The 27,635-nt window shown below is 36.5% G+C and overlaps 1 protein-coding gene across 3 annotated transcripts in view; it reads right to left on the reverse strand.

The window, feature by feature from the left end:
- LOC140157161 (uncharacterized) overlaps positions 1-25,821 on the reverse strand; it is a 45,646-nt gene extending 19,825 nt beyond the window's left edge. Inside the window, exons 1-2 of one of the 3 annotated variants that reach the window (XM_072180253.1) lie at positions 25,660-25,821; positions 4,293-4,409 (exon numbers count right to left, since the gene is read on the reverse strand). In XM_072180253.1, coding sequence (XP_072036354.1) covers positions 4,293-4,401 — 109 coding nt within the window. In that variant the 5' untranslated portion in view covers positions 4,402-4,409; positions 25,660-25,821. Of the gene's footprint in view, positions 1-4,292; positions 4,410-8,316; positions 8,381-10,893; positions 11,031-25,659 lie in introns of those variants that run through there. The other 2 variants (XM_072180252.1, XM_072180251.1) reach the window with 2 other exon arrangements.
- Between the last annotated feature and the right edge of the window lie 1,814 nt (positions 25,822-27,635).

The following is a 27,635-nucleotide window of genomic DNA, read 5'->3' on the forward strand; positions in this document are numbered from 1 at the left end:
TTTTCTTTTCTTCAATGTTTGTGAAAAATATATTTTACAAACATTTTTGGTTAAAAATGTCTCAAAACAATTTTCTATTAAACTGACATTGAAAGTTATATATTTAAAACATTGTATTTTTTTTTAAATGTTTTAAAACTCTAGGCTACAAAGTTAGGCTACAAATTAACTTGCAATCTGATTTCAGTGTCTGTTTAAGAGCCACAAACGTGGGCTCAATTAATTCCTTTTTTGATTTTTCACTTCGTTATGTGTGGTATTTTATATCAAATAATAAAATAAATTGTACAATAGAGATATGACTTTGCGAGGTCAAACGGGCTAGACAAATTCCTGTGGCTAATTACCTCAAAATTGAACAATTAGCATGTTAGTTTCCAAAAATTTTCAGTTTTTAAAACTGTATTGGGAAACTTGCATGCATAGTCATGGTATTTAAAAAATTTAAATCAATATAATGCAATATTTTGTGTGCCTTGATTGTAAGTTTGCGATAAAAATTGTTTTTTTAATGACGATTTTTACAGATGTTCACAAAATCAATGTTTTTCACTTCAAATTAATATATTAATTATTATTGAAAGACTAGTCTTAAAATGATTAACAAGTATCCAGTACTCAAAACTTACAAATGTTCCTAATGGAAGAAGCATTATTTAATATTTAATGGGGATTTTTAAAAACTGAAGGTTTAAAAAAAAAAGAAGATAATGAACTGACCGACCCAACTTTTCCATTTTCCCCACTTCAGGGCAATATAACAATTTTGTTGGCCTAAATTGAGACATTTTGGCCAAGTAAAGGCCTACCAACAATAAAACTGACTGTAAAATGTGTTTCACTGTTACACTCATCATACAATGCATGTTGCATTGTATGCTATATTATTGTTTACTTGAAACCACACATTTTGGTTGAATGGATGCAAAAACAAGTTTCTTGGCCAAAGTTTGGTATTTGGACTGATTCATTTCCCACGGCCCTGACTTTACCTTGCCTCCTTTTCTCACTTCAATCTCCCATGTTCTATATAATTCTCACACCATCCCCGAGTTTGGGTAGAATATTGATGAAATGTCAGTATGGAAATTGTTATGTGATCTTAAGGTGGTACTACACCCGCCAATAAATTTTGTGACTGATTTTGCATTTTTCTCAAAAAATAACTACACAAAGTTATGTATATTATGAGGGTCAAGGAATCCAATTACTACACTGGAATTTCAGTAACTCAAGACAAGCGGTACGTTATTTATGATAAGAAAAGAGGTAGCGCTATAATGTACCTCATTTCTTTTACATATATATATAATGAACCACTTGTCTTGAATCACTGAAATTTCAGTGAAGTAATTGGATTCTTTGCCCCATATAATATACATAACTTTTGTATTATTTTTTTAGAAAAATGCAAAATTAGTCACAAAATTTATCAGGGGTGTAGTACCACCTTAAAGTGAAAGCCCCACTTTTGGTTCAAGTTCCTTGGGGAATTAGTCAAGGTTAAAATTTATCCATGTAAATTCTGTTATGTCTGTCATCAAGGTAACAGGTGTATTGTCAGTTCTTCTGTGGAGAACTGGGCAAGCGGGGCTTCCTGTTTAAAGCTAAATTAAATTTGTTTTGTTTTTTCAAACCTATTTTTTTGCCATATTTGTAATGTTTATGCATGCATGCAATGTCAGCCAAATTAGTTTGGTTGTGTTTACAGGACAACACAAACATTTTTAAATAATGACTTTATTAAACAAGAGCACCAAGGGTGCTGTAGCTCAGTTGTTATTTGAAATTTGACGTAAATATAATGTTCAGATATATGTATAACCGTTGAATATATCAAATTGGTTTTTTTAAATATACTGGTATTTAATTGTGTTTATAACATTTCTTTATTTATTTATGTCAAGAATATTGCTAGTTGGTTTTATAAAAATGAGTTATCTCTCAACATTAACAATAAAACTAAATAATATAGTATTTGGTACATCTCACATTCTTACCAAGTTCAACAATATGACATGCTTGATCATACAAATGAATTCAAGTATCTTGGTGTTACATTAGATCCACTTCTCATGGTGGGGATGTGAAACAAAATTTTAATTTTACGTGGCATAATGTACATGTATATATTTAAAGTCATTTATGTGCAACAGGGCCCTCCACCTTTGTTCCATAACCATTAAAGACTTAATGTACGATTTCCGTCAAATTTTAATTTTGTTATTCTTTATTCAAAATGTTGAAATATAATATTAGTAATAACTGCCGGGAAGGGTTGCTGTCCGTTTTAAGTTGAAATAACGAGGTAATGTGAAAGAAACCCCACTAGTTATTTTGACCATTTAACATGCAGTTCTATGGGATGGAGGACATATTATCATAACTTTTAAAATTATGATAATATGTCGAACTTTGCTCTGTTGACCTACAAAGACAACAAATTTGGCTGATTCCATTTAGGTGCAAGTTGGGACATGTGTAAACATTACAAATATGCAAACAAAATCAGGTTTGAAAAAAATTAACCAATTTCATATTATAAGATCGTATATTATTATTAAGGCTTTAAGGTATAGGAATTTTTTGTTGTTGCTATAGCCCCCGAATGAAATGTATTTAATTATGTTTGTACTCACTAAGGTAGCATTGTGTGTGAATTTTACAGCCGAACTAAGTGCTATTCTTTTCTATGGTCATTTTAGTGACTAAAATAGCCCAAAATGAGGGTTTTTCAATATTGCTGTCCATTTCTAATCATCACCCCCATAGACTTTACATGTAAAATAAAAACGCCCATAAAAATTGAATAGCAGTGAACCCCATGATTTAAATATTACAAGTGGCTTTGCTTTCTTTGCCTTAAAATGTCCAGAAAACGATAGTTGTTAAAACTACTACTAATATATTATTTCATAATTTTTGGCAAAAATTAACAAATTTAAAATTTAACCAAAATCAAATATTATGCCTTTAAAGTTCAGGGCAAACTTGACAAAACAATTGCATGCTCCGCAAACAATATCAACCAACCAAACAAAATAAACAAACACAGACACAAACAACAAGGAACCTTTTTGAGCTTTAACACATCGCAGCTTTGTAGGTGATTCCTGAAGCAACAATTAAGTTTTCTGAATTACCATATCACCCATGCTTAAAGTTTTAAAGGAATATGCCTGATTTACATCAACAATATTAATAGATTACCAGCAATAATAGATGTCAAATCAATGAATAGAATTATATTTTACTAATATTTTCATGGTACTGACTACAAAACAGATTCACCACAACAAAAGTTATGCATGACGACTGGTCTATTCACCCAAACTCATTCAACCACCAAATTCCAATGCTCAAAAGCCAAGCACAATAATTATTTGAAAATATATGTCTGCCAAATGGACAATTTGGCAGACCAACACATCATGAAAAGTTCTTATCCAGACATATCTTCAATTGATTCAATCATTTATAATACAAATTATCTGTCTAATCTTTACTTTGCTGTCCAGACAAAACCATACATGTAGGGTGAATCTTGACCCTATGCATTTTCAGATGCACTCTAACAACCAAACAAATAATCGCAAAGGTGAATCTTTGACCCAGGTTAGACTAGGGAAAAGTCGTACTTCAACAACGACTTTTTTAAAGTAGAGTTCAGTCGAACTCAGGTCTAATTAACAGGTACAGTCGTTGTTCAAGTACGACCGAAGTCGAGTTCAAAAGTCGTTGTTCAACAATGCTCCCGAGGTTCATTAAGTCGAATTCAATTCGACTTTGTCGTGGTTGAAGTGCGACTTTTCCTGGTCTAAACAGTCCGTCGAATTGAATTATTTGACTTTTTCATGCGTATCTTTATTACGATAAGCAACGGCACTGTGATATCGCTAAACAGCTGTTCTTGTGTATTTTCGTACATGTGCAGCATACTGTAGTGAGTGTACATCCAATTTTCACTCCAAACTCGAAGTAAATCCACAAAAATGGCCGATTTTATCGCGGTGTTAGTTCATCTGAAATAATCCTCAACTTTAATTTAGGGTAAATGGGTCAAAGTGACATATTCTAACGACGGCGGAATAAATGTAAAGCGCTTTGGTACATGTTCACATGTGAAAGGCGCTGTATAAAATACCAACATTTATTTATTTTATTTATTCACCTATAAGACCACTCAAAAAAGAGTGAAATGTGTTTTTTAACTTTAAACCACTCAAAATAGAGTGAAAACCACTCTAAAAGAGTGAACTAACTATCGAGTGTTTACGGTAGGCTATACTTACTTGACACAATATCTCTATGTGGTGCTGAAATAAGGGTTACTAGGCAGAGAAGAAGTACTCCAAGCAGGAAACCAACTATTACTTCCTTCTGGTGAAGGCCACGCAGCATCTTAGCACCTGAAATCAATCACAAGAAAAAAGTTACATTAGATGATGAAAAAAACTACCATTCAACGGGCCGACTGAACCAGATTATCAGTTTCAATTAAAAAAAATTGCTGTATGCATGTTAAGTTGGCTGTTTCTTTTAGCCCAAATGGATCGAGGTTGACATAAATTGCTGTATGCATCAGCTTTATATTGTATGACCACTCTAACCATTGGATTGTGTATCTGAATATTTTGGCGTTTTCAGATAAAGTAGAAAACAGCTCCTGACTGTTCTTGGAGCAGTATAAATTGACCATGAAACAAACCAAAATTTCCCATTTTTCAACACCCATTACATTTATGCACCTATTAATATGGATGTCAGTTTTGTGGTGTGGTAGCAGAGTATAATACTCTGCTACCACAAAACTGACATCTATACAATGTATCATTGACTTGTTGTGGGTGCCTATTGTTGTTCACATGATCATTCCATAGAAAATTAACTTACCCCACATATTTTTGATGGTTCATATATACACAAATATTTGATTTAATTCCTAGAGATACTTAAATCATGTTTGAAAAGTAAAAAAAGAATATCAAATTCAGCGTGTCCACCCGTTGAGATTCACATGAGTAATGATCACAAAACAACAGGCAAGCTTAAACTATAGGCCTACATGCACTATACAGCCAGTGCACAGCTACCAGTGGCACCACTTTTGAAGTGAATGTCTCTTTGCAGAAAAGGACACCACAGACATGTGTTCCAATATCTGTGAGGACACTGAGGAACAATAATTGAAGTCATAATATTATTTCTAATGAAATAATAAATTCACCACATTCCAGTAGGGGCCCAACAAATAAACTTACGAGGCAGATAAGATATCATACCCTTCCCAGAATCCTTTGCAACATGATACATCACCTCATTTCATCTAGGTCTTCAACAAATGACCCGGGGGCAAATGACACTCCCATTACTCTCTAAATGTAAAAGAGTGAAAACCCACTCTGAATTTCAGAGTGAATTTAAGTTAGCTCTAAAAGAGTGGGTTTTAGCTCTAAAAGAGTGAAAACAGTACACATAATTTCACTCGCGATTTCGAGTGAGCTTCACTCGCTCAAAAGTGGCGCAAAATCTCACTCTTTCTTGGAGTGAACTGTCAGCCAATCAGAAGCGCCGAAAATCAGCCCATGTTTGTTGAACTTGAGTAACAAAATGGCGAACAGTGTGTGAATGAATGGCGAAAAAAAGCGGATTTGATGAAGAAATAGACAGCATACTCAATAGTGATTACATTTATGTGTAGGTCATAACTCGTAGCAAGTATACACTTGGTCTGGAGACAACGGCGGCAGTAAGCTTAAGTCATATGTGAGCAGTTTGTTACCGGCCCAGTGCCGGTTTACATGTAAGCTTATGTATAGGTTACGCCGCATCACGCTTCTCCAGACTGTGACCGTAAACATGGTATTTGCCAAGTGTTATGTCCTACACCTAAGTGTACTCACCATTGATCAGTTTGACTATTAGCTTCACTAAATCCATAGTTTTTCATCATTCATCCCATCAGAAGTTCGACACATTGTGTATGTGCTTAAGCTTTAGACCAGTTCAATATTCCTAGACCGGGCCCTACCCTAACCTGGGGCCTAGCCTCACAACAATTTAAAGCACATAGTAGCTGTTATGAACTGCTGTGATATTCTTGTATATAAAATAGGCCTAAATGAATAAATAAATGCTCTTTTCTGATTCACTCTTTTCTGGAGTGAATTTGTTCACTCTTTCTTGAGAGTGAGCTTCACTCTAAAAGAGTTGTCACTCAGATGGCTCTTTGAAAGAGTGAGATTTCACTCTTTTTGAGTGATTTTTCACTCTTTCACATTTAGTGAGTACTTTGTACCAGTGTTTGTTACATTTTGTTTTTCTTTTGAAAATAGACTAGTTATACATGGGTTGATACTGATAGTCAAGAAACAAACAAATTTTGCAAAATCTGGATGTGCTCTGTTAAACAGGAACAAGAAGTTAAAATGGGAGAAATGCATTATGGGTAAGATATATATGGCAAGATATCTTCTTTGTTTAGCAGGTATTAACACACTAAAGTGATAAATGTGAATAGATAGGATTTGACTACCTGTACAGTTACATTGTGCAAATGTAATAACAGATCATGCATGAACATAGCTACCTCTGTATGACCAGGTTCTCACAATACCCATGCTGGCAGACCTGAATATACATTGTAATTATTAACAGGTCTTTTACAAATATAAAATGGTAATAATAAATCAGATTTCTGAAATGAGCTTTTTGCGTTTTCAACATGTTCATTTTGGACGTGGTACCAAACCAATATTACTTTTTAAAACAGAAGTAAGATTCATAAACTCTGCGTATCACACCATATATCATGTGCGTACCAAACAAATTGCTTGTTAGATGACATGCACACAAACATGCATGAGGTTACTGATATCCACCAATGACTTTAAGTGCAAGTATGTGTGACGTAGCGAGGAATTACAAGGTACAATGACTTCTGTGTGCATGCATCCTTTGCTCCGGAACATTTCACTCGCGCGTAACTACCGCATTCGCACATGGCGTGATTTCATGCTGCTGTAATTGGTATGTTTAGCCAGTTCGATTTCTTGAAGGGCGAAATGCAAGTTGTGATTAAAATTGTTTATTTCAACAAACTTTCAGAAAATAAAATTGGTCATTAAAAGTACATGTGACAGTTACGATTCGGTTAATAAAATTAACTTTATGTAGGACATTATGAAAAATCTACTACATTTTGATTTGGATCTCCAAATACAGACACCCAGTTAATTTATAATTTTTAAAAGGAGGATTATCAATAAGTAGTATTAATCCCCTCCTGACTTTTGTTATTCCCAAAAGTTCAATGCTTGAATTGACATAAATAAATTGACATAAATAAAGAGCACTTGCTTTGTAAGTGCATTTATTCTGGTTATTTTGTAGCACTTCAAAGACAACATGTGCACACAGTAAATGTCCCTAAGTTGGAATTTGATATATTTCACATGTGTGCCCATGGTTGCTGCCAAAGATGTACAAGCGCCCACCCCTACTGCCAGCTATGGACATCAATCTCGATCGATCCACCCTACTAGTTTTTACTAACTGCGGATACAACTGAGTCTTCAAGTTCCATTGGCATGGAGTCTTAAAGTTTCAGCTATCCCAGTGCAGACTACACCTCCAACTGCAGTCATAATTATTTGTGTGTACTTAATATGCTGCTTTGGATCTAAAAACACAATCCACTGTGTCTGCAGTTAATGCATCTACACAGACACAAATTTTCATGTGTGTGTCCTCGTTTGAAAGTGTTTACAAACACACCCCTCCAAAAAAACCACACACACACCACCCAACACACGTATACAAACAGGCCCGTAGCCAGGGGTGTGTGGGGCTGCGACATACCCCCCTAATTTGCAAAAGTATACAAAAAGTTCAAAAATTTAAGAATTTGCGAGATTTTTGGGATTTTTAAAGAACCACTTTTCACAAAATTGCCACCCCGCCCTTTGGAAAAAAGTCCTTTTTCAAAATCAGCACCCCCCCACAAAAATCCTGGCTACGGGCCTGCATACAAATTTGCACACTTCAATCTGCATATTAATGTAAAAATAAAAATATAACCAGGTCTACATGTATGCTCAGAATACAGGTGGATTCAACACTTAGAATCAACAAGCCCATCAAAAACAAAACTTTTTTTCCCTTTCATACAAAAATCTATTTCTTGAACAGAAGTGTAAATTTTAATTTCTATTTTAGAAGACTTAATGCATTAGAACTGTTAAACTCAAAATAGATTCTTATATAATTATCAAATAAAGTACAAGTTTACAACAATTTATAGACTTTTAAACTAACCTTGCACCGGCACTATGCATTCAGCACAAATCTGGTGTGGAACCATGCTACATGCTTCACTGAAGGTATATGAATGAACACAATTTTACCTTGTTTAGATATTGCATATTATTTGTAAGCACTGCATAACCTTTAATATTTGTTTAATTGCTCTATTTAGGTCAGTACAGTGAGTTGTAACCTCCGTCGCATGCATGAAAATTTGTGAGTAACTGCAATCGGACAAAATCTATCCTGTGGAGACTACATGTTGTAATTCACGGTTACTTACCAACCAACAAACTTTTGCCAATTTACCGTAATTGCAACTTTTTACAATGACCTAATTTTAAGGTGATCTGTGTGCTTTTTAACAACGCCACCTTTTACAATATGCTACAATGGATTCCATGAACAGGTAATAGGCCTACCACCCATGGGTTGCCATTGTAAATTTTAAATGATTAATAACTAATTATGCCAATGGCATGTCATTTTTGCGAGGAACATTAATTTTCACGATTTTCACACTCATACAGCTACGATGAAAAAACATAATGTGGATGATGTTCTAGGTCTATCGCAAATTTAAAAACAAGTGAAGTATAGTTCAAAACTGGCTCAGTGCATTTTTTTTACAGTAATTCCCCGGGTAATTCCCTTTCAACTTTATTTTCATGCACAAGAATTCATGCTCAATAAATTGGAATTTGATTTTTCTGAACAATGACATTTGCCTTATTGTCACATTAAAACTATACATAAAATATCATGCAATGGCTTTATTGTCATATAACACAAAATATCATGCAATAAATCAGAATATAATCATTAATTGTTACTATCAATGCGGACTTAGCACAAAATCAACATTTCTGACAAGAATCATTTGATATCTTTGCGTGGAGTTTGAACTCCATATCCGGTGATGACCAACTGATGGCCACCTGTTTAAATCAAAGAATAGATTCCAATTAGTTTTCACTGATCACATGTCCCCTTTTAATTTCGAGCAAAACAAAGAAAATTGCTATTTCATTCCAGCACCTACAATGCATGTTTATAGCTTACTGATTGTATTGCACGTAGGCCTACATCTATTTATTCAGCAGAGATTTATAACACAGCTGGGACGAGGTCCATAACCAGGGGCATACACCCCCCCCAATCGCCAAAGGACCAAAAGTCCCTTTAACCCAAAAAGTCCCATTTGCGGCGTAGCAAGTGAAAAAATACCGTGGGGTTTTTATGCCTTTTGGTCAAAAAAAGTGCCAAATTTGGAAACAAAGTCCACTTTTTCAAAATCCACCTTCCAAAAAGGTCCAAATTTTGAAAAAAGGTCCACTTTTTCAAAATCAGCCCCCCAATAAATCCTGGTTACGGGCTTGGCTGGGACGTATATAGATGTAAGAAGAATAGCGATATGCACATGCCTCCGATTAAATGATACACATAAGCTCACACACATGAGACGTGTTAGCCATCATTCAATCAGGTAACAGCTCTACACTTGGATTCATTGGCACTGCTCCTTAATAAAAGCATAATGAATTCAAATTGTTGGTTTAAGTCAATTTACATAACATTTTGAGTATGGTCAAGTAATGACTGGTCAATGGTCATTCAGAAGGGCATGGCTAATATATGACAAAGCATAAATGTCCATTTGTTTGGATGTTACTGGGTGTGGTACAAACCACTGGGCCATTACGTTGTAAACTTGTACAGAAGGTTATATTAAGGGGGTACTACACCCCTGGCCAATTCTGTGCTTATTTTTGCATTTTCTCAAAAATTATAGCACATTGGTGACATGTAAGATAATGTATATTATAGGGCAAGGACTACAACTACTGTACTGAAAATTCAGCAACTCAAGGCAAGTAGTTATTGATTTATTGATCAAATATTGGTTTTCCTCATTTTTGACTGTAACTCCACAACTGTTATCTGTGCTGAAATAAAATTTCTAGTGCAGTAGCTTTAGTCCTTGCCCCTATAATATACACATTATACTTGTCCCAAATGCACTATAATTTTTGAGAAAAATGCAAAAATAGGCACAAAATTGGGCAGGGGTGTAGTACCCCTTAAATTAAAAAAAATAAATCAGTATTTCACTGTGATTTGCCCATCTGATATTCAAAACAATCATTTTGAAATATAGTACTGGTGAAGTTTTTTTTGCTGTAAATCACTATTACTATTGCATCTGATAGTGCCTGATGTGACATTAAGACTTCAAATCTGAAGACCATTTATTGAACACTGAAATTTCATCTTGACACAGGCTCATACCGGGGCTCATACTTATAAGACTTTCTTTTTAAAAATGAGAGCCAAGTGCATCTTTTTACATAGTATATACTCAGGCATGAAAATGATCATCCATGAAAAAACCTGAAAAGTTTGAAAAAGCATGAAAAAGCATGTGAAATTGGATTAAAAAGGCCCAAAATAGGCTGAAATTAAAAGAAAACTGTGGAAATTTGGACACAAAAAAAGCCTGAATTCAGGCTTAAGCCTGAAAATTCTCATGCCTGTATACTATGTTACACAGAAAAAATCAACCAAAACACCAACAGTAATAAAAATTACCTTTCATATTATGAATTCAAAAGCAATCTGTCTGAATCGTGGAATCGCACTTCAAGTGAAATCTGCTGATGTTAAAGAAGAGTTCTCTTACATATCTGTCCAAAAAAATCAGCCCTCCATTATAGCACTGGTAAACTTAATACATGCACTTGTCACATAATGGCCATTTTTGAGATTTTTATTTATCTTCACCAACCACTACCTGAAATCACTATGATTGATCCAGCCCTATCAGGAAATCAGGAAGCAGATAACAATTATGTTAATTGATAATTAAATACCCGACTTCCTTTTAAATATCTGAACTGGCCCAATCAAGAGGTGTCACTCATCTCATTATTAGCAATTATTTTCTACCTCCATGCTATGATTGAACAATAGACAGTGATCTTGCTTTGACATTAAAATCAATTTAGTATACATTATGTATCAATATCTGGTATACCATGGGTATACTTTGGTGAATTCTGATGAAAATGTTCATTCATGAGAATCACATATCGCGCACCCCAACATCTGCAATAAATGTGTGTATGTCCCAAAACTTTAGTAACATTTGTTGAGGAGAACACACTTTAAAAAAAAACCTAAATCACGGCACAGAAGATTTAATTGATAAAATCAAAATATTAGTTGAACTTGTGCACTGACTGAAATTAAATGTCTCATCATATCTCATAATATGAATTTAGCCATCAACTATATCTGATTGGTATACAATGAGGATACAAACATGATGTACAGGAATTGAAATAGCTATTTTCTTTTATTATGTTATATTAGTTATACCTCATTTGTTCGGCTTATAATTATAAAGGCACATAGTGAAAACTAAATTATGTGAAAAAAAAAACATATTTTTTATTAATGTAATTGTAAATGTTTAACTTCAAAATAATTGCTACAGGTTTTAAAGAGTACATACCAGTATTGGGTGCTGCAGTAGCACTTGGCACAACTTCCATTTTTAGATCAAAATATATTCCATTAAATACTACAATCTACAGGTGTGGCCCATAAGTACACCCATCAAGTACCCCTCGACGTACAAAATGATACCTTATTTACAACTGATACAGGTTCTTATAAAATGTACTCGACTTATTACACCTTACATAATAAACAAACATGAAAATGAAACCCAGTTGATGAAGGCTATGCATACAAAGGTACACCACGTAGTCAGTTCATGTACATGACCGATTTACGTAAGCAGTTGTCGATCCATACAGATGGTTTATCTCAATGGCAAATAACGGTGCTTGTTTTATTATGTGTATGTTTAGTGGCAACAAGAGGTCTGTGTATGTGTGAACCATGTGGGACTCTCATGGTCTGTACACATTTGGCTTCCTATTTGAGTGACGTCAGTGCGTGTTCCAGTGCGCATAGTGTGCGTTGAATCAAAGAACTGGCGTGTTACATGCGTGATCGAAGGTAGTACACTTGTTCAGTGCGTAGGGGACGTGACTGGATCGCTGGCCCCCTTAAAAGGAACTGGAACTGACAAGCACTGACATTACTCCTGAGGAAGCCAAATGGACTAGAGCAGCAATGTGACATGACCTTTGCTTTGGTCATGACCTGGTGGTGAGGGGCATATTAAACCAGTGGGGGGAAGGTGGATCAGAGACTCAAGAATGGGAAATTGGGACACAAAGAATGAAATATTATGTCAAATCAGCCCATTGGCAGCACCAGGAATTGGGGTGAAAAGTGAATTTCAGGGGGGAAAATCAACAATTTTCGCACAAAATTGAAAACTGCCACAGTACAATGTAAGTGTAGATTTGTGTAAATTTGGGTTTTTGCCTTATAAGTGTGTGTGGAGGGGGGGAGAAAAATACCCCCACCCCAATCCTAGTGCCACCACTGAATCAGCCCCCTGAATGGCATCTTGCATGATAAAAAATTCCCGGAAAAGGGAAATTACATAATTACATTGTTACTTCTTAACATTTTATTTCCTAGCTATAATTTGGTTCACCTCAAGTTCGGTAGTGACGTACGTGAGTATTTCGCTCGCCGCAGTGTCGAATCGGGCGCGTAAAGTTAAATGTGCTGAGTGTACACACATGCGTACATGTACATTTAAGCGGTTTGTTGTTGTGCTTGTGGCGCAAACCGCAAAAAAGCAATTAATGTCACTATCCTGAACATGAGGTGAACCAAACTACAGCTGCTTAGGCACCAGAAACAAGTTTGTTCGATCTTTGGATCGACCGTCGATGCTGCTTCAATGCTTGTTATTAATGAACTATGAGTTAATTAATCAGAATTCATGCTAAATTTATATTGGTCAATATCACTACAGGTACAAATTACTACGTTATCACAATCAACAATAGTAAATTAGTCTTTTACTTAATTGATTTCATAAATATTAAGGATCGACCAAGCATCGATGGACGATCGAAAGACCGAACTAATTTGTTTCTATTGCCTTATGCAACAAGACCAGATCCAGATTTATGGAATTTGGAAGGACTATCTACAATAGTATCTAGTACTGAATGATAGAAAACATATACAGGTCACAATGAATTAATTATAATTTTATTTATCTATACATGCTGGGGTAGGGTCCCTCTTGGCCCATCTGTTGCAGGACATATTCCATTCCTATAGGTGACCCCGGCCATCCGGGTACTTATTTCACATGACGCTACAGTGCCTACACTTACGCTTTTCAACCCACAATAGACCGTGGAGCAGTGCGACTAGTTGAAGACTTGTAACAGAGGCTGATTCAGTTTGTTGACATTTTGTTTTGACCTCGAATCAAGCATATTTTGGGCCGATTTCGGTAAAATAAGGGTTAAATACTTGGCGAAAATTGCATTTTATGTGAAGCTGAACACATGAACATGTAGAGGAGAGTCTTTATTTTTGTTGTTGGCTGGAGGCCCCATGTCGAGAAGTTATAGAAATGGTAGTATTTTGGCCGATTTGAAAAGGGACAAACCACAGAAAACTACAAATTTGACTTCTGAATCGGATTTGTTGTCAACGGAGGTCAACGTCTTGTGACGTCACTCTGGGGTCACCTATACAATTATGTGAGAAATAATGCTTGCTGATGCCTTGCTCAAATAATCATGATACATAAAGCGGGTGGACGCAAAAGCAAGAATGAAATAAGGGCTGATAAACATGACACAGGGGCTGTTTTAAAAAAGGGCCATACACTGCTCCTTGTCCATGGGCCTCCAAGGCTCTTGCTTCGATCACCCCTGGATACACAATGGTTTGTATTGTTTTCTGAGAAAAGATAAACACTTAAAAAAACCTACACTCCTTGATGACTCCTCCTCGTGAATGCCCCCACATCTTTAGTATCCACATGATCAGTAGGAATGGTATCAGCATTCAAATTTCACAAACACACTAGAACCAAAATATACTTCATCATCATGATCTCATTGTTATGACGGACATGCACACATTCAGAGAAACACAATCTCTCACATGTTGCTAAGTAGATAATATCATAATCATGACCATTTCAAATTTTGATATGTGGTGAACTGGTGATAGCAAGTTTCAGTGTCATCAAAAGTGACGTACAGACAGTTGGCCAACTCTCCAGTCTGAAGTATCCAAACACTCCATATTTATTGTGGCATTCATATTATGTCGTCCATGGATGTCTGAACAGGTTAAATGCTCTAATATAGTCTGTATTATGGCATTTAGTACAGCAGGCTAATTTGTTGTTGAACACAGGGTTGCCAAATATTTTCAGACAGTTTGTTCGGCACTCAAAACCACCCACTTTCCAGTCAGAAAGGCACCAAATTCCTATAAATTGGTGACTTTTACTAGTATTTTATAGACAGAAAATATTTTGTTGAATGGAGGGGGGGGGGTGACAGCATGATTGACCTTAAATTACAGTGCTGAATCAATAGTGTGGACATTAAAAGTACTTATAAAGGGCAATTCAAATAAATTTCTGGAAAGGTTAACAAAACAGTCATTTGGTAGTCCCATATAAGGCCCAAAAAAATATTGTTGTGTTGCCCTCAAGTGGAAAAATGGGAAAGTTGGGTCGGGCGGTCGGTTTCTTTTTTTTTTTTTTTTTTAACCTTCAGATTAAAAAAATCCTCAAATATTAAATAATGCTTCTTCAATTAGGGACATTTGTCAATTTTGACTTCTGGATACCTGTTAGACATCAATTAAAGACTAGTCTTTCAATATAATATTAATTTTAAGTGAAAAACATTGATTTTTTGAACAAATCTGTAAAAATCATCATTCAAAAAAAAAAAAAAAAAAATTGCAACCCTGATTTTTCAGGATTTAGGACCGGACGGTTGAGGGCAACACAACAATTTTTTGTTGGCCTAATTTGATGAGATTTTAAGAACTGTTTTTGGTTCACTCTTTCAGGTTAATAAATGCGTATCACTTGTTGGGAGTAAAATTGTACAAAATAATGTACACCCCTTCTGGGGTTTAAAGGGAATTACCATAGAGTGCCACTAGTTAAGAATGCAAAAGAAGCCCACTTTTAAGCAAAGACAGCCAGCGACTTTTGCCGGCAAGAAAGTAACCCAATTGGGAGAATAAGATGCCTTTTTGGCAACATATATTAACAAGTTTCTGTACGTCATGGTGCCTAATACTGCTTAATTACATAAAAGGGTTCAGTCATGGGAGTACAGGTAGCTCAAGATTTGCATTGTTTGTAACTACCGAACTTGACAAACCAGGTGTATGCATTACGCCTTCTTACAATAGGTGCAAAGTCATGACTGATGTACATTCATGGCAATAAGGCACTTACTGTTACCGTGATGTCAACCAAGGTCCTCAGATTAATATTTTCTTTCTTCAGGAGCGAACATGCACCCTACTTCTAAGGAGCTATCATTTTCTTCAAAAGGATGGTCCCCTATTTTAGAACCAACTTTTATGACCCTCTTCCAAAGAAAATGACAACCCCCTAAAGTTGTGGTGCAAGCCAACAGTGGTGTCAACATCATGTCAATCCATCTTGAAAAGTGGGCTGGGAGGATCAGGAGGGCATTACTGTGATCTCAATTGTCAAAAAGCGGCTAAATATTTTGTCAAAAAGTGTGAGGACATCAGGACATGTTCCCCAGTCCCCCTCCCCCCGGCCTCCACTCCAGGATTGTCACCCATGGGTGCAACTGCTTTCTTATGAAGAGCAATTTCAAATGCAGGTTTAAAAATTTGTGGGAACACTTATCATTTGTTATGCAAAAAGAGACATTAACAAGAAATTATGTACAAAAATGTATTGCAAACCTCAAAATACTGGTTGGTATACATGTGCATATAACCACATTATAATCAAAGGAGGATATGTGGCAACAAATCTCCACTTTATCATCAAACCTGTCAATTTTAATGTCAGTGAAAACTGTTTTCCTATAAGGCCAAACAAAATTAATTTTTTGTCTCACATTACTTTTGACTTCAAAAATTCAATGCGGAATGAGGCTTTTTTTCTTCTTCTTCTTCTTCTTTTTTAATTCCGCTGCTGAATCAGAAATCTGAGGTATTTTTTGTACATCAGAGGGGCTGTTGACCATACTTCTTCTACCCTGATACTGCATCGCACATCTAATTCTGTAACTTTCAAGTTCAATCCTTCGAATTATTTAACACATGGATTTTGTCCATCAAAAATTTGCTGTAGAATATCGGCAAAAGTACATTTGCTTTTGCTCTGATGCAGAACCCATCCGATTGAATTGTTTTTATACAGTATCTTAAGGGGGTACTACACCCATGTGGTAAATTTGTGACTATTTTGGCATTTTTCTCAAAAACTAATAACACACTGATAACAAAAGTTATGTATATTATTGGGGCAAGGAATCCAATGACTACACTGAAATTTCAGTGACTCAAGACAACCTAGGCGAAATGTCAACCGTGCTAGCATGGTCAACCATGGTCAAAACATGGTTGACCATGGTTAACTATGGTCAGCGATGATCAGCCATGGTGGCTTGACCATGGTCAACCATGGTTGCCATGGTCACCATGGTATACCATGGTCGACCATGCTTTAGCATGGCCGAGCATGGTCAGCCATGGTCTTCACCTCACTTGACCATGGTTGACCATGGTCACTTTTAAGTATACCATGGTCAACCATGCTTTATCATGGGTGAGCATGGTCAGCCATGTTCATCACCTCACTTGACCATGGTTGACCATGGTCACTTCAAGTATACCATGGTCAATCATGCTTTAGCATGGGTGAGCATGGTCAGCCATGGTCATCACCTCACCTGACCATGGTCACTTCAAGTATACCATGGTCAACCATGCTTTAGCATGTGTGAGCATGGTCAGCCATGGTCATCACCTCACCTGACCATGGTTGACCATGGTTACTTCAAGTATACCATGGTCAACCATGCTTTAGCATGGCTGAGCATGGTCAGCCATGGTCATCACCTCACCTGACCATGGTTGACCATGGTCACTTTTAAGTATACCATGGTCGACCATGCTTTAGCATGGCTGAGCATTGTCAGCCATGGTCATCACCTCACCTGACCATGGTTGACTCTGGGTAGTGAATGAGAAAAAGCGCCTCTGTTGTTATTAATCGTATTTAATGCGTATTTACAACGTTGTGAATAAATATTTGACACCATAGAATATAAAAACTAGTAATTTGATAAGTTAAAATAAGATTTTTAACGGAATAAATCTAAATAATATGATTATGCAGTTTATTCTGTTTTAATATTTACCCCATAATTTCCCTCATTCTTCAGGCCCTGCCCTCTATCGGGTGCTAATTTAAAGTTTAAGCTTGATTGCTATTGTTTCTTTCAATTGTTTCTTCCTTGATTGCTATTGTTTCTTAACCATGGTCAAACATGTAAATTTTTGACCATGGTTGACCATGGTCACTTTAGATAGACCATGGTTGACCATGGTCTCTGGCCGTGGTGCCATTTTTCAAAAACATGGTTGACCATGGTCAAAAACATGGTTGACCATGGTCAAAAACATGGTTGACCATGGTCAAAAACATGGTTGACCATGGTCAAAACCCTGGTTGTTGAACTATGGTTGACAATGGTTCAACCATGGTCAAACATGCTAAGTTTTAACCATGGTTGACCATGGTCACTTTAGATAGACCATGGTCAAAAGGTTAATGGTTGACCATGGTCTCTGGCCGTGGTGCCATTTTTCAAAAGCATGGTTGACCATGGTTTGACCATGGTCAAAACCCATGGTTGAACCATGGTTGACCATGGTTAACCATAGTTCAACCATGCCTTTTTCGCATAGGAAGCGGTTCAGTATATATGATAGGAAATGAGGTACATCGTAGCGGTACCTAATTTCTGATCATAAATAACGAACCACTTGTCTTGGGTCACTGAAATTCCAGTGTAGTAATTGGACTCCTTGCCCCTATAATATGCATAACTTTTGTTACCACGGTGTTATTAGTTTTTGAGAAAAATGCGAAAATAGACACAAATTTTTCGAGGGGTGTAGTACCCCCTTAACCCGCAATATAGCTGTATTTGCCATATTTGGCAAAAAAAGGAAAAGAAGTTGAAAAAATTGGCAGAAAAAAAATTAAAATCCACCCGAGATAGTATTCTCAGCTCGTCGTTATTAGTCTTGTTTCCGCCTGTCACTCTTGCCGAAGGGACGGTAAGGAGAACGGGAAGCATTGTGTAGAGGCTAGTCACGATATCAACCTCTAACACAGCATTTTGTGATCGCTAGCGTAACATTTACAGTAAAGAAACAAGTAAAACTCGACTGGAGGGAGACAATCATGTTGATGTAGTCTCGCTTTCCAGTCGTCTTCTAAAAAAATGATTTTAAACAATCTGAATTTTACGATTCTAGAAAAAAAATCGGAAAATTAAGAAATTCAATGCGGGAATTTGACGATAATTTCAGTCAGGACGGGGCAACCCTCATAAGGTCAATTTTTACATTATTATGTTTTGATGAATTCAAGTGTGTGAAAATATTGGATCCAACACATAATAATGATAAAATTGGATGCTTTACGCCAAATATTTATTGGTCTCGCTATGAGTTTTAAAATAAATATGGGCTCAATCGATCCAATTTTATATCAGTATGTTTCCAAAAGTTTGAAAAAAAATGACATAACATGCATATTTAAAGAATAAATTCCAATAAGGACAATTTTTGGTGGATTTAGGTCAACTTTTTATTTTAAAAAAACAATGTCCAAGCAAGCTTTTCATGTGAAAAAGGCCCACTTTTTGGAAGTCCACACCCACACCCCTGCAAAAAAATATTCTATTTCCTTTACATATGCACCCATTGTCATTTTAACTCCTACTTTTATTTTTTAACTCAACTGGGAGGCACTTACATCCTGAAGGTGATGTGTATACATGTCAGCATCACAGTCAAAGACCCCTTATTTTAATACATGTAAGACTTCTAAGGGGAGGGGGGCCTAGCCAGGGTTGGCGATTTTTTTATTTAAAAAAAAAAAAAAAATTTAAATTTAAAAAGATTTAAATCAAATAAATCGATTTTTTTTTATCCCAAGAACTGCTATACCCCATGATAAAGTCTAAAGAGACCAGTGGAATGCTAGACATATGCACAATCCTATCAGGTATTTACAAAAAATCAAAACATGTCAAAATTTCAAAGAAAAAATTTGGTAAAATCATGGGAAAAAACCTGTTGAATTCTGCACCTTGAAAATGATTTTTTAGCAATAGATAAAATGATATCATAGAGGTATTTAATTGTATCCAAAAGGTGTCGAAACATTACAAATGATGTAAAACAGGCAATTCAAGATAGAAATTACCGTATTGGTCCGAGTATAGTCCCACCCGTTTTTAGGTGAACATTTTTCACAATTGGGGGTGATATACTCGAATTTCAAAAAAAAAAAAAAAAAATTATAATTTTTTTTTCGGTTTTGGAGTGTCCCTGGACCTTGACCTAGATGCTAGGATAATTCATGGTTGACCTAAAAAATTTTTAATATGGAAATTGATATTTTGTATTCATGTCATACTCTAATTTAATGATATCAAAATGCATTCAAATTCAATGCATTTTGATATCATTAATTTTTTTTTTACGATTTTTTGAAAATGGGGGGTGGGACTATACTCGAACGTGGGACTATACTCGGACAAATACGGTAACTTAAATTTATCAAAACGGTAAAAACTGAAAAAGTTGATTTAAAACAGGGATTTTTAAAAAAAAATCATTTGATTTAAATCGTGATTTAAATCAATTTATTTAAATCGGGCCAACCCTGGGCCTAGCTATGCCAATGGTAATGTAGGTCTGTTAAGACTCCCATTTTCAGCATCTCTGTCATCCAAAGGCCACATATTTTTCTAACACATATTCTGTCACCCAAAGACCCCTTATTTTTCCCAATTTGATTTTTCACCCAAAGGCAGGCCTCATAGAATTTCCAATTTTGCATACGTGTTCGTCCACATATACATCTTTAGGCTGTGCAATAATTATGTGTACCCTCGGGTGGTAATTCTGTGGTCTGCCAAAAATTGCTTGCCCCCTCCCTGGCTGTGCCAAAATATCTGTGCCCCCCCTTTTGATGTGCCAAAAAATCTTTGCCCCACCCCTCCTTTTGACATGCCAGAAAATCTTTGCCCCCCTTATACACACTAAGATTTTGGGGAACCCGAATTTAAAACCTTATTGTTTTATCATATAATGCCAGCACAGCGAGCAGGAAATTTTGCATATTATTTGAATGTGTTCCTAACATTTTCCTACACCTTTATAAGGCGTAATATAGAAACGGTGCCCAAAATATCTGCGCCAAAAATTGCTTGCCCGCCCTTTCGACCTGCCAAAAATCGCTTGACCCCCTTTCGACCTGCCAAAAATGCTTACCCCCTAAATGGCTTGGCAAAAAATCTTTTCCCCTATAATTCACCACCCCAGGGTACACATAATTATTGCACCACCCCTTACAAATTTATTAGTCAATTGGTAGTTGCCAGACAAGTAAGATGCAGTTGTTTGTTTGAGGGGCACCTGTACATACATTGAACACTAGTGACCATCACCCGGTACCCCTTAACTTAGTTCCAGAAGTCCATCTTCATGATGCTGTATCAGGGCCGTAGCAAGCGGGGCGGCCGGGGATATGCCATGGCCGCCCCACTTTTTGAGAAATTTATTATGTTTTTCTTTATATCTTTATTTCGATTTGGGCATAGGCCTATGTAATTTGGCCGCCTCACATTTGTGATGGCCGCCCCACATTTTTCAACCTTGCTACGGCCCTGTGCAGTATACATGTGAAACATCATTATTGTCACATAGGCTCTGAAGTGCTGGGATGGGACTATTATTTAGGCCTAATTGTTTATGTCGGTATATGTAGACCCAGGCATTTTTATATTTTCTCACTTGATGCTGTAGAATCGGTGATACACTTTTAATGCGGAGGATCAATAGCCGGGATCAATAGCCTACATGATCTGATCTGGGTGTTCATTCAGGCATTTACAAAGCCTGTGAGTTGATACATTTAACACACTGGTCTCCCACAGAATAAAAAATTTTATTCAAAATTAAAAAAAAAAAAAAAAAAAATCATATTGACCAATGTGCCACAAATAGCACAGAGCTATGAATGGGGAAGAGATAATAATAATAATAATAAGAGAGACTTAATATAGCGCCCAACGCTGACAGCCTCTGGGCGCTGAACAATAAAATACCTTAAGCTACAAATACAGAAATACTTAACTTAAACATGATAATAACAAGCATATCTGACACAAGCAAAAACATTATAAAAGATCAAAGCACATAGTTTCAAATATCAAATCAAAGATATAAAGAGAGCGTGACCAGCACCATGTGAGTTGATTTAATTAACAAATAAAATACCTTAAGCAATATATTAAACACCTTAAGATAAGCAAGATAATACAAAACCAATTTACATTTACGAGTATATTGAGTCAAATATTACTTCAACAATATAAATTAGGATATACAAAAACAAAGTACATATTTAAAAGTATCATATTTACAGAAAAAGCACAACTTAAAATAACTTTGGGAATGTGAAGACGCGTGACCAGCACAATAACAGGAAAAATGGTAACCCAGGAGAGGAGAGGTTACCAGCACTTCACTCTCAGTATGTGCAACAGCAACATACTCCCTGAAACACTAGGGCTGAGTTCACGAGAATGATAAAAGCGATGTGCCCGGCACAACAATGACGTAGAAAAATCCCTGGAGAGGAGAGGTTACCAGCACATCACTCTCAACAAGTGCAACAGCAACTTGCCCCGTAAGATGACAAATCGGCAGGGTAATCAAATTAAATAAACATATACATGAAATATGGGCTAAATTCACGACAATGATAAAAAGCGATGTGCCCGGCACAACAATGACGGGGAACCAAACCCCATGTGGAGGACCTTCAATGATGCGTGAGATGATCAATAAAGGATTAGGATTAGGTATAGATTCCTGTATTGAACTTGTCACTAATGCTTCAGTGATGATCAATAATGTAAACTGCTACCAAGTTCATGCAACTTTTCCAAAGTTATTCAAACACTAGAAATTGAATTCAAAGAAGCTGTCCTCTATCATACAATGTAGCTCGGATGGTAGAGCACAAGTCTTGCAAACAGGAGGTTGTTGTTTGAATCCTGATTCAGCCAAAGTTTCTGGGGGGGGGGGGTACTCACTACAAATGACCATACGGGGATATGCCGTAAACATGGGTATTTTCAGCCTTTTGGTATAATGAAACCTTTTTCGAGGCCAATTTTGGATGGGTCCTTTTTTCAAAATTTTCTCATTTTTTTCAATAAATAGCCCAATTTTGCCTCAATCTAGCCAAATATTTTGAAATTTCACCAAAATTTGGGGGCAAATTTGTAAAAACTAAGACGTTTTTGGTATATTGATCAATATGAGTCCAAATGTCTTGAAAAATTGGTATATTGATGGGTCCAGTTCAAATAAGCCCAATCGCTATTGTTACTTCCGTTTTTTTTTGGACACTTTGACCTCTGACATTATTGTCATAATGTTATCTTTAAAAATTAATTAATTTATTAAAAAATAATGTTTTTTTGGGTTTGTTTTTATTCTTGTAAAACATTTTAGATTATATTTTGTAAGCTCAAAAACCAATTTTTCTGAAAAGGTCAGAGGGCAAAGTGTCCCAAACTGCAAAAACTGTCCCACAATGCATTGCAAACTTCCAATGCCGATTTGGCTTATTCTCAATGGCACACGTCCCCTACCAAAACCAAACTTGAGTACCCCCAGAATTTTCTTTCTTCATACCTAGTCAGTTTCTCTAGATATTGTTTTCACGCTTTTCTAGTTCCAAGCAACTACTACGATTACAGGGTTGTTGATTTTTAAAATTTTTGATTTAAAAAAATTTAAATTGGATTTAAAAAAAATTTAAATCAGATTTTTATATTTTTTTACTCAAGAACTGCTATACCCCATGATAAAGTCAAAAGAGTACCAGTGGAATGCTAGTCATATGCACAATCCTACCAGGTATTTACAAATAATTCATAACCTCATTAATAATCGCGATGCGTGCGATCCAATCATATTTTATTATTTGTGAAAACGCTAACGCAAATCGAGGTCATTAATATCTCACAATTGACCGCAAAATGCGTAATTGTTCCAATGTCGCACACAATTGACTTCTCGTCGCCGTATTGTGCGTCCAACGAACTGCGCGCGCTGTCTGCCGTATTTGGATTGCGCGCTACCATATTTGCACAGATTCTGATTCGCACTTTTGTTATTGGTCGTTTAATTTTGTTATAGCCTGATCGATTTTGGGAAAGGGAAGATGTAAAAATTGTTTATTTTTACAAACTTTTGAGAAAAATTTTGTGTTATTTTGTAAAGTTAGAAGATCAAAGTGACGAATGAGGAATAACTTTGATCGGTTATATATCGAAGCATTGTGAAAAAATCTAAACATTTTGCTTTGGACCTCGGAATATCCCTCAGGGCTGCGCCCTCGGGATATTCCTCGGTTCCAAAGGCAAAATGTTTAGATTTTCACAATGCCTCCAAATAACCGATGCGCAGTTATTAACCTCTAAATCAAAACATGTTTTTATATGTGAAAATTTCAAAGAAAACATTTGGTAAAATCAAAGGGAAAAACCTGATATTGAATTCTGCACCTTGAAAATGAATTTTTAGCAATAGATCAAGTGACGTCACGTTCATAGAGGTATTTTAATTGTATCCAAAAGTTGTAGAAACATTAAGAATGATGTAAAACAGTCAATTTAAGAAATAAATGAACTTACATTTATCAAAAATGGTAAAAAATGAAAAAGTTGATTTAAATCAGTGATTAAAAGAAAAAATCAAGTGATTTAAATCGCGATTAAAATCAATGATTTAAATCGGCGTGAATCAAACAACCCTGAGTCCACAAAAATAAAAACGTGCAAATATACATTATACTGGGGGATTCCCTACCGCATACCGGGAAGTAAATTGTAAAATGTTTAATGAGCTAGCTGCCAAATGATTTTTTAAAATAAAATGTGCTTTATTCTGCAACATATATACATTCCACTCAAGCTTTGCTATAAATTATTAGAACAAAAGTTGGAACAATTTTCACAAATTCATGGGATTTTTAGTCCATTTTGTAGGGGCTATGGGGGGGGGGGTAAAATTTCCAAATGGCTCGCCAAAAATCGCTTGCCCTCAGCCCGCCAAAAATTGCTTGGGATCCCAATTTACAAACCTTAAATGGTCTAAATGCATGTTGCAAGCTCAGCGAGCAGGTATATATTTATTAAATAATTTAAGCAGCGTTTCCGTACTGCTTTCCTCCGAGACAAGAATACCAACAGTAACACCCGGCACTCAACAGTCATCTTGTCTCAGGTTTTCCTTTAAGCCTTTGAGTGTTTTATTTAAAAGGCGCCCCATGAATGTATGCCAAAGATCGCTTTCCCCCCTCTCGGCTTGCCCCCCCTTTTGGCTCGCCAAAATTTCTTGGCCCCAATTTTACCCTCCCCCAGGGCAGCAGGGAGCTTTTGGAGCTGAAAGGGAAAACAGACCTTTTTTTGCCTTAAAAAACACTCCAGCACTCAGCAGGCCAGTCCATGGCCAACAGGTTGTTGAATTCGTAGGCATGGCATGGACAAACATTGTACGTATGCATGATCACCTAGACTCGCTGAGTCTCATGGACGCCGTTCCTATGTCCATCAGACTCGTATTTCCCATTTTGGATGTCAATGGGAAATACACACTTAACGATTTGCGCCGGTTAGAAACTTGAAAAAAAATCTTTAAAATTTTATCAATGTATATAAAAGTGGTACTAACCTTATTGTGCTTGCTAATTTAAGACTCGGTTGAAACAAAATTAAGGATCGAATGCATTTTAGTGTCCAAAAAGGCAAAATTATCGTCAAAGTTCTGCCGAAATCGGCACCCTTGCGAAGGGTTCAGAATTCGAATCGGGAACGAAAATATCCGATCTTTGCGATCAAAAACACAAAATTACAACTTTAAACATACTATTGGCAAAATACATTATTACCAAACAATATAGAATAGAAAATTTGACATCATTTTCTCAAAATATTGAAGAAATTTGCTCACTAGACATCGAAAAAGTACGCAATCCAATTCCCGTTCAAACGCGTGAGAAACTGAAAGTGCATAATCCCGACTATGATCACCTTGATGATGATGGATGTATTTAAAACTTACCGAGTGATTATCCAACTGGTATAAACGAGGAACTGGTATCAAATAGTTTCTGTCGTTCAACATGGTCTTAGCCGATTCATCAAGCCATCTTAAAGACATCTAGTATAAACACGAATGAAAACTGGGACGTTTTTTTAGCGAAATTTACACACGGTATATGCTGCTGAATTAGGGGTTCATTCATATATTTTCATGACTAAACGGTTGTTTATGCCCGAGGGGCCGCTTGCGGCCCGAGGGCATAAACAACCGTTTAGTCATGAAAATATATGAATGAACCCCGTTCATACATACCCGAACATTTTGTGATTCTTATTTCATCAAAATAATAACAAAAAAGTTATTAAAATACACGATTTTCCTGCATTTTCCATACCCGGCGATCTAACATCCGGGACACCGGGCATAAACGCTGTTTATGCCCGGCTCTCGACCAATCACGCGCGCTGTTACATAGCGTGTATGTATGAACATGCAACCACTGTTTTGTTGGTACTTGCCTGCTCCGCACAGTGTTGCCAAAACTTTTCAGCGTCAAGGCGCGGCGCATTGACTCGCCAGGCCGCGGTAAAGGATTCTCAAGTAGCCCAATTTTTAACCTTCCAAAAAAGCGCCCAATACCGGATATTTGGGCGGATTTACCCGAATTTAGAACGCAAAACACCCAATTGGGCGGAAAAGCACTTGACTTTAAAACTTCCGGTACTTACTGGGAAGTTACCGACCGATCAATAAATGGTCACAAAACCCATTGTAATTGCAATTTGAAGCTGAAAAAACTCAAAACCTTTATAGATCGCCGAAAATCGGCTAAATTGAAAGAAAAATACATCAAATTGCTGCCGCGGCCTGAGACTGACAAAAGTAGCCCAATTTTAGGCAAGTAGCGGCATGCTTTTTTGAGTAGCGGCAAGTGATCGCCAAGTAGCCCAATTGTGCGCCTAAGGCGCGGCGTTGGCATCACTGGCTCCGCATCATTGAACGCCGTGATTGATGCAAATTGCATTGCACTGTTTTGATTTGATAGTAGACTTGCCCAAGTCTGCAGTCGTACTGCTGACCTACTGAAAAGGTTAGGCCGAGTAAAAAAAATACATGTTTCTCGTCCGCGCCCTCCTCCTTTTTTGAAGATTTTTCAAATTTCTTTTTATTTTGTAAACTTTCGGTTATAACTTGTCGAAAAAGATGTTTCAGAAGTTGAAACTTATTTTACGGCTTTATAAATGCACAATAGCCTACATCATTTTAAGAAGAGTTTTGTGCCCGGGTTTTGTGATCACTAAATAAAAACAATAAAAATAAAAAGGGCCTCCTCCTTTTTCTCAGATATCAATCTGTATGTCGAATACCCAAAATATGGTGCCAAATATAGGTATTTAGCGTCGTTTTCCAATAAAAAATAAAAAATAAAAAGCCCCTCATCCTCCTAATTTTTAAAAACCCGGACGAGAAACATATTTTTATTTTTACTTGGCCTTATTGAGGGCTTTAGGGGCTGAGCAATAATTTAAATGAGCCCTGGGGGAGGGTAAAATTGTGGGGGAGGGGGAAGAAATTTTTGGCGAGCCAAGGGGGGGCAAGCAATTTTGGCAACCCGAGGGGGGGGCTTTTTAATAAAAACGCTCTCTAAAAAGGCTTAATAGGAAAACAGTACGGAAACGCTTTCTGTATGCTCTCAACGTAGCCTACATCTAGACCATTTAGGGACCCCAAAAATTTGGCATGTTCAAGGGGGGAGGCAACTAGAGATTTTTTGGAGGGGGGGGGCAAGCGATTTTTGGCGGGCCGAGAGGGGGGGGGCAAGCGCTCTTTGGCGAGCCGTTTGGAAATTTTACCCGGGGCTCATAATTATTGTACAGCCCCTTTCAGTAGCCCCGGCCCCATACCGGATAGAACGAACGAAAAAAAGAAATCAACTAAAAATACAGAATTAACAAAATAAAGAAAGAACGGAAGAAAGAAAGAAAGACCAATGG

Source organism: Amphiura filiformis, chromosome 7, assembly GCF_039555335.1.
Source record: "Amphiura filiformis chromosome 7, Afil_fr2py, whole genome shotgun sequence".
Classification (NCBI taxonomy): domain Eukaryota; kingdom Metazoa; phylum Echinodermata; class Ophiuroidea; order Amphilepidida; family Amphiuridae; genus Amphiura; species Amphiura filiformis.